The sequence below is a fragment of the Drosophila bipectinata genome, chromosome 2R (assembly GCF_030179905.1).
Source record: "Drosophila bipectinata strain 14024-0381.07 chromosome 2R, DbipHiC1v2, whole genome shotgun sequence".
NCBI lineage: Eukaryota > Metazoa > Arthropoda > Insecta > Diptera > Drosophilidae > Drosophila > Drosophila bipectinata.
This window is the reverse complement of record NC_091737.1, coordinates 9,956,214-9,969,571: the sequence shown is the minus strand read 5'-3', so window position 1 is coordinate 9,969,571 and position 13,358 is coordinate 9,956,214. Positions and strand designations below refer to the sequence as shown.

General features: G+C 45.4%; 5 protein-coding genes across 9 annotated transcripts; 3 read left to right on the top strand and 2 right to left on the bottom strand.

Moving 5' to 3' along the window:
* Position 1: 1 nt before the first annotated feature.
* mRpL43 (mitochondrial ribosomal protein L43) lies at positions 2-832 on the top strand. Its single transcript, XM_017252609.3, has 3 exons — positions 2-143; positions 205-311; positions 382-832. The coding sequence occupies exons 1-3, from the start codon at positions 7-9 to the stop codon at positions 714-716; spliced, it is 579 nt and encodes a 192-aa protein (XP_017108098.1). The 5' UTR covers positions 2-6; the 3' UTR covers positions 717-832.
* A 592-nt stretch (positions 833-1,424) lies between these two features.
* Positions 1,425-4,267, bottom strand: sigmar (Tumor necrosis factor alpha-induced protein 8-like protein sigmar). 2 transcript variants are annotated; one of them, XM_017252606.3, is made up of 4 exons: positions 4,014-4,267; positions 2,670-2,738; positions 2,166-2,458; positions 1,425-2,100 (listed from the first exon to the last, which is right to left on the bottom strand). In XM_017252606.3, the coding sequence occupies exons 2-4, from the start codon at positions 2,731-2,733 to the stop codon at positions 1,825-1,827; spliced, it is 633 nt and encodes a 210-aa protein (XP_017108095.2). In that variant the 5' UTR covers positions 2,734-2,738; positions 4,014-4,267; the 3' UTR covers positions 1,425-1,824. The 2 variants fall into 2 exon arrangements, with proteins under 2 accessions (XP_017108095.2, XP_017108097.2); XM_017252608.3 differs by lacking the exon at positions 2,670-2,738 and having other exon boundaries at positions 4,014-4,266.
* Positions 4,268-4,626: 359 nt separating this feature from the next.
* l(2)dtl (WD40 domain-containing protein denticleless) lies at positions 4,627-7,620 on the top strand. Its single transcript, XM_017252896.3, has 2 exons — positions 4,627-4,814; positions 5,096-7,620. The coding sequence occupies exons 1-2, from the start codon at positions 4,772-4,774 to the stop codon at positions 7,369-7,371; spliced, it is 2,319 nt and encodes a 772-aa protein (XP_017108385.2). The 5' UTR covers positions 4,627-4,771; the 3' UTR covers positions 7,372-7,620.
* A 27-nt stretch (positions 7,621-7,647) lies between these two features.
* Positions 7,648-12,123, bottom strand: Alg3 (Alg3, alpha-1,3- mannosyltransferase). The gene is made up of 2 exons (XM_017252902.3): positions 11,735-12,123; positions 7,648-8,974 (listed from the first exon to the last, which is right to left on the bottom strand). Exons 1-2 carry the CDS (start codon positions 12,018-12,020, stop codon positions 7,743-7,745), a joined length of 1,518 nt encoding a protein of 505 aa, XP_017108391.2. The 5' UTR covers positions 12,021-12,123; the 3' UTR covers positions 7,648-7,742.
* LOC108133121 (protein tumorous imaginal discs, mitochondrial) lies at positions 9,151-11,292 on the top strand. Of its 4 annotated transcripts, none has more exons than XM_017252898.3 (2): positions 9,151-10,697; positions 10,863-11,292. In XM_017252898.3, the coding sequence occupies exons 1-2, from the start codon at positions 9,356-9,358 to the stop codon at positions 11,069-11,071; spliced, it is 1,551 nt and encodes a 516-aa protein (XP_017108387.2). In that variant the 5' UTR covers positions 9,151-9,355; the 3' UTR covers positions 11,072-11,292. The 4 variants fall into 4 exon arrangements, with proteins under 4 accessions (XP_017108387.2, XP_017108388.2, XP_017108386.2 ...); XM_017252899.3 differs by having other exon boundaries at positions 10,858-11,292; XM_017252897.3 differs by having other exon boundaries at positions 9,152-10,710; positions 10,858-11,292.
* Positions 12,124-13,358: the final 1,235 nt, after the last annotated feature.

Below are 13,358 nucleotides of genomic sequence, written 5' to 3'. Positions count from 1 at the left end.
TACAAAATGTCAAATAGTCACTTGTTTTTGAAGTCGGGATTCCCACGAGCCCCCCTGCAAAACGGCCTGGGTCGTTATGTTTGCCAGCTGCAGCGAATAACTCTAAAATTCTGCAAGAACAACGGCTCCAGCAGAGGCATGCGGTATGTTGGAATTTTTCATAAACCATAATATATTAATAACGATAAAAAATCAATTATGTAGTGATTTCATTGAGAACCACTTGTTGGACTTTGCTAAGGAGAATCCTGGAATTGTGGTCTACGTAAAACCAAGACGCCACCGCACACCGGTCTTGGTGGGTGAATATCGTAAGTGAACTCTATTGGGAAAAAATTTTTAATAAATTTAAAATAAAAAAAAATGTGAACTTCACTACAGTCAACGGCGACCGCGAGTGGATGAGCTGCAGGAACAGCACCCAGGAGGAGATCTCAAAATGGATTGATCTGCTCAAGACCCAAAATGGTAGCTCCAGCTCCCTTCGGTTGCGCAAAATGTGGCACACGGACGTTCCCTCGATTCAGGGGCCCTGGACACCCTTCCTGCTCCGATCGCCCGAGGCCCAGGACCAGAAGTATCCCAGCGAGGAGACCTCTAAGCCGCTAGACATACCCCAAACCGCCACCGAGAAGCTCATTGAACTTTTCCGGCAGCAGCAACTCGAGGCTGGAGAATCCGCCAACGAGGTTCTGAGCAAAAAGCGGGCAGAGTAAGAGGAAAGTACTAGTTAGGGATAAAGCATAGTTGTTTTTTGGTAATTGTTTTATTTTTATAATCAACACTGATTTGTTGGTAAACAAATAAATATTTAAAATCTAAAGGACTAAAATTGTGCTGTCTCCGCTCCAAATATCAAACCAAAAGTCGTACAAAAATGCAAACAACTTATTGTCCCCATTTGCGGTTTCGTTCTCTTCTGCTTAGTAGTTTCGATATGTTTCGGGTACTTGGAATATCATTTAGGGAGTCGCAGTGGAATATCATAAATAATGCTTAGGGTTAGTGACCCCTGAGGGGCATGGAATACATAGAGAAATACAATTGAGTCGCGGAACTGGCTCTCCATCGCTCGGACAAAAAAAGGAATAGACACGATTAAAACGGGTTCTGGACGTTGACTTAGCATAACAATCTTAGCACATACTAACGCTTTCAAGGTGTGATGCTAATCGGTAGCGATTAATTAAGTACTTGGGAGTCCGATTGAGGGGGCGTGTTTGGGTGACGATATACATATACAATACGAATACAAGTAGAGCGAGTTTTAGAGTATCAAAAAGTAGACCACGAGTAATTGCTTTTGTGCAGAATTATTTTCCAATTAACACCTAGACTGACACACACATTAAGGTACAGGCATACACATACGATCAACGACTTACACACCGATAAAAGCATTTTGCTTGAGTTTACAGTTTCCGTTTGGTGAATTCCTTTGGCGAAATGCATTTGGTATTCCTAAATATTAAACATTACAATAGGTAGAGTAGATCTTGAGTACACAAATGTTAACGTTGTCATCAAAATAATCAATACGGACGTCTTTACACTTTTGATATTGTTGTCAATGATATCACTATTTAAACTAAATTTAACTCTTGTTTAAACTTATGCCTTTTTTAGTTTCTTTTCCCGTCTTTCTTTCTGTCGCTTTCCCCCACTGCCTCGGCTGTTCTATATCTAGATTTTGTATTTTGGTGTTGGTGGGTGAGCTTAGTTAAGCAAGCGCTCTCCATTCCTTCGCCAGTAGCTGTTTGCTTTTGTTTTTGGTTTCGATAGATAGCCTTTCTTTCATAGCACGCAATGACAGCTCTGCCCTGCTCAGATGTCGCCCGTTTCCATGGCCGAGTTAATGTCGGCCACGATTTTTCCCATCACCTCGCGATAGGGGGAATCGGATCTGAAAGCGGTTTCCAACAGCGCCGCCTCCCCAAAGAAATCGAACACCTCATCGATGCGTCCCAGCGATTTCTCTGTGAGATGCGGCTGCACAATTGACTTCAGCGCCACGTGCGATTCGGCTATGGATTTTTGCAGGTACGCCAGGTCAAAGGTGAAGTCCACTTCGTAGAATGATATGATGGAGAGTTGGGTGTTCTTTAAGAAAAGAAAGATACATTTTTGTTAAGAGATGATCCCTGATAAATGAATTATAGTCTCACCTGAAATTTCCTCTTGAAGTTCTCCGCCTTTTGGAGCTCTTCCTCGCTGAACTGATTGTTCCGGTGCAGCACTCCGATCTTGATGACTATTTTGATGATGTTCTTGATCAGCTTCTCCGCCTTGGCCTTGTTGCCCGTGTGCATCTTGCAAAGCCGGTACAGGTTGTCCAGGAGCGAGGCTGTCGTCCCATCAATGAATGTCTTGGCGATGTTTTTCGTCGCCATGCGTGAGAGGATTTTCTTCTGAGCTCGCAGCCCGATATCGTGCGACTTGAACACATTGTCGGCCATGACTAAAGCGGAAGGGGAGGGGTTTCAGATATTGTTATTATTTTTATCATTGAATATTCATTGAAGAGTGAATGCATTGTGGTGGGCCACTTGAGCAGCCACCGCAACAAAACGAAACAGAAAAAAACAACTGAATAACCAAAGAAAACTGAACGCTGGCAACTGACAACAACTGAAAGCAGATGCAGATCTGCGCACTTAATACGGCTTTACCTTCCAGGTTCCAATAGTCAACGCTCCAGAGCAGCAGACACTGCCGAAGCCCGGCCACCGACATGTTGGCTTTATATCATACACATATATTACACCGATCCGGGGGCAAGCATTGATAAGAAATTACAGATATAAAAACATTCAAGATTAGTTCATCAAGCTCTATCTAAAGATAAAGAAAACCAGCACTTTTCTCGGAAGGTTCTTGGTTTCTTTGTGTCGCAATGGGAGTGTTTTAAACAACGCCTATGTAGGTGGTATTATTTCCATTAAAAGATTGCCTAATGAAATCTGAAACCATTGTTTTAATTCTTTGTTTATTTTTGTTATAAATTCCTTAGTTAATACTCATTTTTTAAACATTAGAAACTAAGCTTAGATATATTAAGTTTCTGATTAATAATTAGTAATAAGTTTTCTATGTTTTTCTGGTTTTATAAACTAAAAATAGCAATAAGTTTCACACTGATCATACCTTTTAAGATTTTCCTTATCTTCTGCCACAAATTTCTTTCACTTTTACTTCAATTTTTCCACTAGAACCTCAACAATTATTTTCTTTGATTTATTAAAGCTGCCCTTTATTAATAATTGATGAGCAACTGTCACTCCCCAGCACCTTTTGGGATGCTTCTAAGTCCCCACATAAGGCCGTTCTAACGGCTTCGAGGCGCGTGTCGTACGTGTTGGTGCCATAAATGGAACTGCGGCATGCGGCAGCTTTTCCAACTGTCCAAACAAGGAGTCTAGACCAGGGCTAGCGAGCTCATTGGAGCCAAATCCCAGGTCAACAGAGTTCAAGAGTTTGGACCCCCTAACCAGTCGAATAAAGAGACAGCAACCCGTGACTAAGTATAATCTAAGGTAGGCAGCCCTGGTTTCTAATTTAACTAAGTGAATTCTAGACATTGTATACAGTTCCAGTTAGATAACCTGTAACCGTGCCATGACACGGACATCACCAAATGGTTAAGGTCACGCAAAGTGCAATAATATGGTCCGAAAGGAGGCCTAGCCCAAAACTAAAGGGGTGTGAAGTGTGGGTGGCGGGCGGTTGGTCGAGTCGACGCCCAAGGACAACAGGGGAATGCGGAAGTTCTCTACAACCAAAACATTGGTGTACTTCAGTTCGTTCTACAGCCAAGAAATTCTATTGTGGTACTTGTCGACACCTCCCTCCCCCTTTCATGATGTGTTGGTATTCCTGCATTTGCGTGTTAGCTATTATTGTTGTTTTCCCCCGGGGGGTTTCTTTACCTTCTGGGTGTTATTGATTGCAACAGGCACACACACCCCCGTCCAATGGAAAATATTGTCCAAACTTTGGCGCTCTGCTCCGCTCACCTGTGTTTTTGTTGCTGCAGTCCTTGACAATTATCCTTGAATCCGATGCTCCTAGTTGTGTGTATATGAGTGTAAGTGTATCCAATTTAATTTAAAAACTCCAGGCTCCTAGCAAAAGCAAATAAAAGGGAGCAGCAGCATTGAATAACGTTTCTAATAACGATTATCTGCGGAATTTATGCGCAACTTTTATTAAACAGAAAACAAGTCAGCGGAAGAGCAACAAAAAACAAAATATGAGACAAGTGTGACCATAATCTGAACTCCACTAAAACGTTTATTCGCGGAAAAAATTGAATATTTTATGTTTTGATTAGAAATTGAATATATTTAAAATAGAGAATTTGAAAAATTAGGATGTAAGAGGCTAATTAAATAAAATTTAAATACATTTCTTACATTACAAGTTTTCACTGGCAGTTAAAAAAAAAATAATCATCCACATTTTCTGGCTAGTGTCTTTTAAATTAAGTTGGTTATTAATTTAAAGTTTATATAATATATTGACTTAATGTTTATCATAAATTAAAAATTTAAATATTGTCAACGGTATTTTTGGCGGTTACAACTTGTTAGATGGCAAATGCCCGCCTTTGGGTTTTCCTCATTTAGCGCCATCCGGTCACACTGTCCAAAGGTCCAGCTGCGTCGTTGAAATTTTTTCGATGCCTCTTCGGTTTGTTTTATTTCAAAGGAAATAGCAAGAATTACAAGTTAAAACTTAGTTCTTAAGACACAGACGCCGAGCCGGCAAGAAAATGAATATATACACAAAGCTGCGCGCCCGGGAGCATGGTTTCGGTAAGTTTTTCAGTTGGCGGGAGATTCCCACTTTTGGCGCTCGAATTTCCTGGCCACGAAATCCACAGAATTCAAAGGGTTCAAGGTGGTTTGTGAGCTGTAACAGCATGTCGCTTGAATATGTTTGCCATCCATATCATAGGATCTAATTTAGCGGAAGAGAAGCCCCATTGTTTACTCCCTGAGAAATTGCTGATTTAGCAAAACTCTGTAGGGGGGAAAACTATGACAAAGACAGTGCATTAATTACACATTTCCACTTTTTCATTGGTTTCTTCTAGGAAATGAACGTACCTACGACTTTGCCCTGCGGCGCCTTTCCGTGGCCAAGGAGGACAGCTGGAGAGGCATTGCCCCGGCGAGCTATTGCCCGGACTTCAATCCAGAGCCACCAATCTTCTCAGCCAAGTTTGCCAACTGTGACCGATACCGCCACATTCTTGCGATAGCCAACGAGGATGGTAAGATCACGCTGCAGGACACTACCAAGCGGAATCTCGAACCGGAGGAGCAGTCGTTGGCTGGTCCGCAATGCCACTTCAATGCTGTTTTCGACCTGGAATGGGCACCTGGCCAGATGCGCTTCGTTTCCGCCTCAGGTGACCACACAGCCAGACTGTGGGAGGTGTCTGGATCTGGGATTCGTGGCCTCAATTCCTATGTAGGTCACACGCGATCCGTAAAGTCGGCGGCTTTCAAGCGCACAGATCCCGCCGTTTTTGCCACTGGAGGACGTGATGGCGCTATACTCATCTGGGACATAAGAGCCAACCTCAATGTGGACCTCACCTCGCGCGTGGACAACTGCATCTACAGTGGACACACTGGTGGACCTGGCACTCCGGTGTCTCAGCGGAAGCAGCGTACGCGAACGCCCAAAATGGCATCGGGAACTACGTCGAGTAGCATCACTGGCTTGGCCTTTCAGGATAACGATACTCTGATCTCTTGTGGTGCTGGTGATGGAGTGATCAAGGTGTGGGATCTGCGTAGAAACTATTCCGCTTACAAAAAGGAACCGCTGCCACGCCACAAGCTGCCCTATGCGGGACAATCCACCTTCCGGGGATTCACCAATCTGATCGTGGATGCGGCGAGTACCCGACTGTATGCCAATTGCATGGACAACACCATCTACTGCTACAACTTGGCTTCGTATTCGCCTCGACCCCTGGCATGCTATAAGGGACTTCTCAACTCGACGTTCTACATTAAGTCTTGTCTGAGTCCGGATGGGAAATATTTGCTGAGCGGAAGCAGCGATGAGCGGGCATATATATGGAATCTGGAGCATGCCGAGGAGCCGCTGGTGGCTCTGGCCGGGCACACTGTGGAGGTGACATGTGTGGCCTGGGGCTCCAGTCACGACTGCCCTATTGTCACCTGCAGCGATGATGCCCGCCACAAGATTTGGCGCATTGGGCCGGATTTGGACGGGCTCAGTGAATCGGAGCGAGCGGAGAAGTACCGCGGAACTGCCTCCTATGTCAGGGAATTCGGTAGAAAAACAACTGCTCCATCCAGTGGTAATCATAAGTACAATCTTCGCGATCTGGAATCCACTCCGAGGTCACTGAAGCGTCTGATGGATCAGAACGAGCGCACACCGGGCTCCGTGGAAAAGGTAACGACGAAGAGATCGTTCCTAGACATGTTAGGTGTTGCTGGAGGCGAAGCTGATGCCACGGACCAGCCGCAGAAACGAGCGAAGCCTCTTGAGTCGCGTGGCAGGAGACTTTTCGGGCCATCTACCCAGGAGAACACCTGCCGACATATCCAGCTGCAAGCCATAAACGAGGAGGAGGCCTCTCCCAGTAAGTTCCAGAAAGAGAACGCCGCAGCCGAAGATGTGTCGCCACTGCCCAAGCTCCTGAATACGCCGAATCACTCACCTTTGAGTGAAAATGTGAATCATATGTATACCTCCCCGCCCACAACGTCAGCTGCAGCAGCGGCGGCAGCTGCATCAGCAGCTGGAGAAGTTTCCGCCAGTCCAGCGCCCCTTTCCGCCGTTATCTTCTCACCCACCTCCAACCTCCCCAACTACGTGTTGGACGGCGAAGCCCCCCATTTGGGAATCATGTCTCCAAAGCGCAAGGCCAAGGAGAAGGTGGACTGGCTGACGAATATTCGGAAGCAAAAGTTGATGAACGGTCGGGCCCATGTGACGCTCAGCGATAAGATCAACGAAGAGCAGCAGGCCGATGTCCTTGCCTCGCCACGGCTGCAGAGCCTTCGGCAGTCAGAGTGCAGTCCCCGTCTCCAGGCAACTCCCCGTCGTCGCATATCCCACACGGACGGTAGTGGTGGAACTCCCGTCAGCAGCTCCACCCATTCCCAAACCCAGCCTAGAACTCCCACATCCAGTCGGAGAAATAGCGAGACGACTCTCCTGCGATTCTTCAGTATTCAAAGAAGTAGTAGTGTGCCAGCGGAGGACAGTACACAACGAACGGAAACAGCTCCCTCGTCACCAAACCTTCCGGATGTTGCTGCTCCCGTGGCCACGCCTCACACTCTACACACACCCACCACGACCACGGTGGGCAGCGATTGACACGGGATCCCGAGCCCCCATCTTTTCGTTTCAATTCAATGGGACTCTGTTTTCCGACACCAATATTGCACTTGTAGTTTTAACCGGACATTGTTTAAGTTATTTTATGTAGATCGTAGGTCGCATATTTTGTGGAGGGAGTTGGTAACCAACTTCGAGGTCCATTTGTACAAAGCCCATACAAAAAAAAGACTAATGTATCCAAACAAAAAGAATAAATTTTCAATAGTTTTTTGTTTAAAATTTAAACTCTTCCAGAAAAATATCTCTTAATAGTTAAGTTTAAAGTATTTTCTTTTTTATTTAAATCTTTTTTTTTTTTCGTTTTTGGCATATTCAAAATATTTTCAAGTGGCACTTGGTTAGTCCTTCTATTGGACCTTCTTCTGCTGCTCCTTTACTGCATTATTCAGTCGCATGGTTTGGAAGAGTTGCTTGGCCACGCCAGCTAGCAACAGAAGGTGGGAGAAATGCAAGGCACCACTGGAGAAGTACGTACTGGGATAGGTGTTCCAACAGTACTCGATGAGACCCAGGATGAGGCACTTCACCCCCAGGGAGTATGGCGTGGACCAGGCCAAGTAAGGCAGGGAGTGGAAGTACCACACGTAGAACTGGTAGTGCAGAGATCGGGCACAGGCTACGCCTATCAGATTGCTCAGGAAAAACGGAAGCAGAGCCAGTTGTGTACAGCGATCGAAGTGGATGCCGTAACGTTCAGGTTCAGATCGCGTTGGAGGGGTAGGCGTCGCCTTTGATCCGGCAGCTTTTTGCAGGCTCTTTTCAAAAGCTTTCAGGAAGGATTTTTGCTCATTGCTGAAGTTTTCCTGTTCCGTTTCCTTCTCCGGCTTCTTGCCCTTCTTCTGGGTCTTTACCTCGCGATTCTTCTGGGCTATTTGGGGCTGCAGTTGGTCCTCTACGCGTCGCAGGCGCACATAACTTTGGAAGAATGTCCAGGTGGGCTTGGCAAACACCAGAAGCAGCAATAGATGTAATCCCAAAAGCGACAAATGGAAGGACCTGTTCTCAAAGAACTCCCTCGTTAAAAACCTGTAGTTGACGGTCCACTTGTGCTCGAAGATTCGTCCCAAATCGAAGCTTCCACGAAGATACTCCACCGGATGGGTAAGCAGGAAAGGAGCCCCTAGCAGCAGTTGAATCACACCACAGATGAGCAGCTGGACAAATGTTTTCAACACTCCCAGGTTGGCTAAGTAAAAGAGGAAAAGCGCCGGCGCATAGAGCAGGATATTCATCTTCACTCCGACTGCCAGGCTGAAAAAGGCGCTGCCAAGCGACCATCGTCGATCCAGGAAGAGATTAAGGGAGGCGTAGAGCAGCAGAACAGCCACTGGATCGTTAAACAACCGCAGGACATAGATAGAGTGGATGCGGTACGAGGTGAAGGCACTCAGCACCAGCACATAGGGCGGAACCTTCCTGCTTTTGGCATAAAGCCGCAGCACCAAGGCCAGCTGGAGAAGGTAAATTCCGGCGAAGATGTACTGTGCTAGCCGTACGTTAGCTCCTTGGGAGGTCACGAAGTAGAGAGCAGAGTAGATGTACACGAAGGCTGCGGGATAAACCAGTGGGCCAGTGTCACCTGAGGAAAGAGAATTATACCATATGAAATTTTACATTTAACTTATTTTTATGTTAGTTATTTTTAAATGCTAATGAATTTAAAATAATAATAAAAAATCCTATTATATTTAACTATAACATCATAACATCTAATTGTCTTTTGCTTTTATGTAAAAAATTCCGTTGGATCTACAAATTCAAATTCCACCAGTGTGCGAAAGGACCCTGATATAATTTCTCAAAACAAAATAATCGGTTATCGATATCGAATGGCAACACATGTTCAAGAGAAGACACTTTTTGGTATAAAGTACAAAAACAAATTCGGTATTTTTATCCCTTTTGGTATTTGGCATGTGTTACGGCATGTTGTCTGAAAAACTGAGAATTTTGTGGAAAAATGATTTCGTGTAAAAATTTGTTCGTATTTCGGCAACTGCCGGCGCTGCGACGCTGCCAAGCCAACTACCTGCGCTCCACATTGGTGGCCACCGTCTGTTCCTCAACCTCTGCCTGTTTCACCCATCAGAGCTGGAAGAGTCCCGGCAGCACCGGATCACTACGACCAACCTCCACCCGCAATTTCCACACCACTCGTAGCCTGCTGGCCAAGGACTACTACCAGACGTTGGGCGTGCCAAAAAATGCAAACGGCAAGGACATAAAGAAGGCGTATTACCAGCTGGCCAAGAAATACCATCCGGACACCAACAAAGAAGACCCCGACGCTGGCCGCAAGTTCCAGGAGGTCTCTGAGGCCTACGAGGTCCTTAGCGATGACCAGAAGCGCCGTGAGTATGACACGTATGGTCAAACGGCGGAGAACATGGGTCGGCAGGGCGGCGGATTCCCTGGTGGCGGATTCCCCGGTGGCGGCCCGGATGGATTCTCACAAAGCTGGCAGTTCCGGTCGAGCATCGATCCCGAGGAGCTATTCCGCAAGATCTTCGGCGAAGGAAACTTCCGCACCAACAGCTTTGACGACTTTGCGGATTCCAAATTTGGTTTCGGCCAGGCCCAGGAGATGGTGATGGATCTGAGCTTCGCACAAGCTGCACGCGGCGTCAACAAGGATGTGAACGTTAACGTAGTGGATCAGTGCCCCAAGTGCGCCGGCACCAAGTGTGAGCCCGGCACCAAGCCAGGTCGTTGTCAGTACTGCAACGGCACTGGATTCGAAACCGTTTCCACGGGACCCTTTGTAATGCGCTCCACCTGCCGCTATTGTCAAGGCACCCGCCAGCACATCAAGTATCCGTGCAGCGAGTGCGAGGGAAAAGGCCGGACTGTCCAGCGTCGTAAGGTTACGGTACCGGTGCCGGCCGGCATCGAAAACGGCCAAACGGTGCGGATGCAAGTGGGCAGCAAGGAGCTATTCGTCACCTTCCGCGTGGAGAAGAGCGACTACTTCCGGCGGGATGGCGCCGACGTACACACCGATGTGGCTATTTCTTTGGCCCAGGCTGTTCTGGGTGGAACGGTTCGAGTGCAAGGAGTCTACGAGGATCAGTGGATCAATGTGGATCCGGGCACCTCATCACATCACAAGATTATGCTGCGCGGCAAGGGTCTGAAGCGAGTGAATGCGCATGGTCATGGGGATCACTATGTGCACATTAAGATCACGGTGCCGGACAGCCGGAAACTAGACAAGGAACGGAAGGCCTTGATGGAGGCGTACGCTGAGCTGGAGGAGGATACGCCCGGACAAATCCATGGGATTGCACGGCGCACAGATGGCAGTAAGAAAGCAACGTAATGAAAATCCAATCTACCAATGCAATCTCTGAATGTGTTACCTTGGAGCTTGAATTTGTAGTTTAAATATATAAGCGTGCGTTTTATGTGCGATCCGAATTAAATTCTGGACTTTGTTTTCTGTCCGCAAAAATCTCGTTGCAGCGCAGGAGCGAGTGAAGCAGCATCAACTGCAGCCGGAGCCGCAGCCGGAGGAGCAGACACTAGAGCAGAAGGTGCAACACACACAGAAGGCAAAGCCCAACAACAACAGTCAGAACAAGAGAAAGTCAAAGCGAAAGAAGGCGTCAGCGAATCCGGATCCGGACAAGGCGACAGCGGAGGCTTCCTAAGCAAAATCAAATCCATGTTCAACTGATCCATGTTATGTTGGCAGCCCAACTTGGAGGCCGATTGTGTTTTTTAGTATCTAAGTTAACGCACGTTATTGTTGCTAAGGCTTAATCTAAGTTCCGGGCGAAATACGAGGGAGTATCGTACACCATATTTTTGTGTATATTCCAAACGATTTGAAACTCAAACAAGAATAAACCAAATTGACCGTCGAGGCAAGAAAAGGGAAAGTTTGTTTTTAAAACAGCATCATTTGAAGTCATTTCATGAAATGGAAACAGAATTTCATCAGCTCTTAAAGTTTTGTTTGAAATTTGGCGGCAAATAATATATTTTTTATAATTTTTCTTTAAATGTTTGAGAAACTGCTTTACAATTTAAATAAAACAGAAAAAGTATATTATTTTGGTAAATATATGTTTAGATCTTCAAAATGGAGTACTTAAAAACATTTTGCCCAAAAACATATTTTGTAAAAAAAATATTTTAAAAAAATTCATGAATTCTCAAACCATTAGTTTCAAAATATTAAAAGCTATTTTCCCGGAAAGTAAATAGATAATGAAAAGTTAATACATATATTTACATAAGCAGGTGCAGGATCAGGGCCCAAAATGGGACCCAAATGGGTCACCTGTCGCCTGCTGGATGCTAAAAATAAACTCGAAATATGGTCCACGAAACTCACCACGGAGCAAGGCGTAGTTGGTGGTGCCGTTTAGGAATCCCTCACACTCCTGCATATAGGCCACCCAGTCAATTTCTGTATATGGAACATGCCGGATAACTATTAGGTTTATGACGGACTCGGCCAACAAAATAAAAACGCCAACTAAGGGCACAGCGGCCGGTTCCAGAAACAGGTACTTAAAGAACCTTATGTTTAGATATTTATCCAGCAGGGACTGGAAAAAGTTGACGGATTTTCGTCGCCGAACCGCCGGACGGTGGCTGGTGGCCCTTGGAGGTGCCATTTATGTGATAACCGGCAAAAATTTAACAAAATAAGCACAAAATTCCACCGTAAGTAGAAGAGGAAGAGAAAAACAGCTGTGTTTGGCTAAGGTGTCGTAAACTTTGGGGGAAGTGTCATCTCTAAAAATATCGATAAAATTTAAAGTTCAAAAACTAGCTTTTGTAACTGCCGATTTGGAGACAGTACTTCCTGTTTAGCCCCTTTCCTGTTATTTTCTGTAATTCAAAAATTAAAATTGAAATAAAATAATTAAAAAGATTTATTTTTATTTTCTTTATAAAATGCATGATTTTTGTTAAAACTCCATTTAACAAAGCCCATTAAAAACGAAACCTAATAGCCACTTGTAGAAAATAAAGCGATTTTTTTAAGAATAGCTCATTTAAACTAAATGTTTATGTTTGTTTTTGTTACATTACTCATGTTAATGTTCAATTACATTGCCTAAGGGTGAATTCAAACATAACATGCACTTAATTGCAACTACAATTCATGAGTTTATGAGTTGCATTGAATGAATCCCGTTGCAATGGTTAGATGGGGTGAGAATGGTAGAAATTTGCAACAGGTAAAAACCAATCAGCTCATGGCCAATTTGCGAGGCAGATTAAAGCCCGGTGCTGCCGTCACCGATGCGTACGCGTGGTGTATGGAGTGGATAATGTGTGGGCGGGTCAACCAGAGTTAAGTGGGCGGGATTGGTGGCTCTGGCGGTTAACGCATCGCTGAGATGTATTTGCTTAAGGCAAACTGTGTAACACAAGCCAGTTAAAAGGGTCGTGGGTGTGCTCATGCATGCGAGCACTGTCCGTCTATCGGGTTACAACTGATGGTCCACAAGCCAAAATTAAACACCCACTGGTCCGGCCCGCTTACATCCTTCCATATCCACCTCGGTTCGTAGTTGTTCGCAACGGTTTGCGGGGCAATTAAATGCCAACCTACGGATGCGAAACAGGAATACCCGGCCCTGATTCTGTTTCGCCAATTTTTTTTCCTGAAACATTAATTCCACAATCCATTTCACTGTGTGTTCGCAAAAGGGTTGAGGTTCCTATCTCAGTACCCAGTCCCGCCAGCACCATTTACGTGTGCACCCAAGGTGAAAGTCTGAAATGCCACCGATTACCCCCTCAAAACAAAATAAAAAAACAAGACCATTTACAGCCATGTTGCCTGCGGGTTAGCAATGCTGTGTTCCGTGCAATTGCAACTCGGAAAAATCCTTTATTGCATGTTGCACGTGTAGTTTTCCATCGAGTTTTTCGATGTCTGATATGTCTGCTTCAATAAATATTCCAAAAAATGTCTATATGGTAGGGACGGTCAGAAAATC

Excerpts from the sequence above, each read along its gene's own strand:
- mRpL43 (XM_017252609.3), top strand. The coding sequence starts at position 7 with ATGTCAAATAGTCACTTGTTTTTGAAGTCGGGATTCCCACGAGCCCCC. Across the intron at positions 144-204 it reads GGCTCCAGCAGAGGCATGCG|TGATTTCATTGAGAACCACT; the intron begins GTATGTTGGAAT and ends TCAATTATGTAG. Across the intron at positions 312-381 it reads GGTCTTGGTGGGTGAATATC|TCAACGGCGACCGCGAGTGG; the intron begins GTAAGTGAACTC and ends ACTTCACTACAG.
- sigmar (XM_017252606.3), bottom strand. The coding sequence starts at position 2,733 with ATGTCGGTGGCCGGGCTTCGGCAGTGTCTGCTGCTCTGGAGCGTTGAC. Across the intron at positions 2,459-2,669 it reads TGACTATTGGAACCTGGAAG|TCATGGCCGACAATGTGTTC; the intron begins GTAAAGCCGTAT and ends CTTCCGCTTTAG. Across the intron at positions 2,101-2,165 it reads ACTTCAAGAGGAAATTTCAG|AACACCCAACTCTCCATCAT; the intron begins GTGAGACTATAA and ends CTTTTCTTAAAG.
- LOC108133121 (XM_017252897.3), top strand. The coding sequence starts at position 9,356 with ATGATTTCGTGTAAAAATTTGTTCGTATTTCGGCAACTGCCGGCGCTG. Across the intron at positions 10,711-10,857 it reads GATGGCAGTAAGAAAGCAAC|CGCAGGAGCGAGTGAAGCAG; the intron begins GTAATGAAAATC and ends ATCTCGTTGCAG.
- Alg3 (XM_017252902.3), bottom strand. The coding sequence starts at position 12,020 with ATGGCACCTCCAAGGGCCACCAGCCACCGTCCGGCGGTTCGGCGACGA. Across the intron at positions 8,975-11,734 it reads CAACTACGCCTTGCTCCGTG|GTGACACTGGCCCACTGGTT; the intron begins GTGAGTTTCGTG and ends CTCTTTCCTCAG.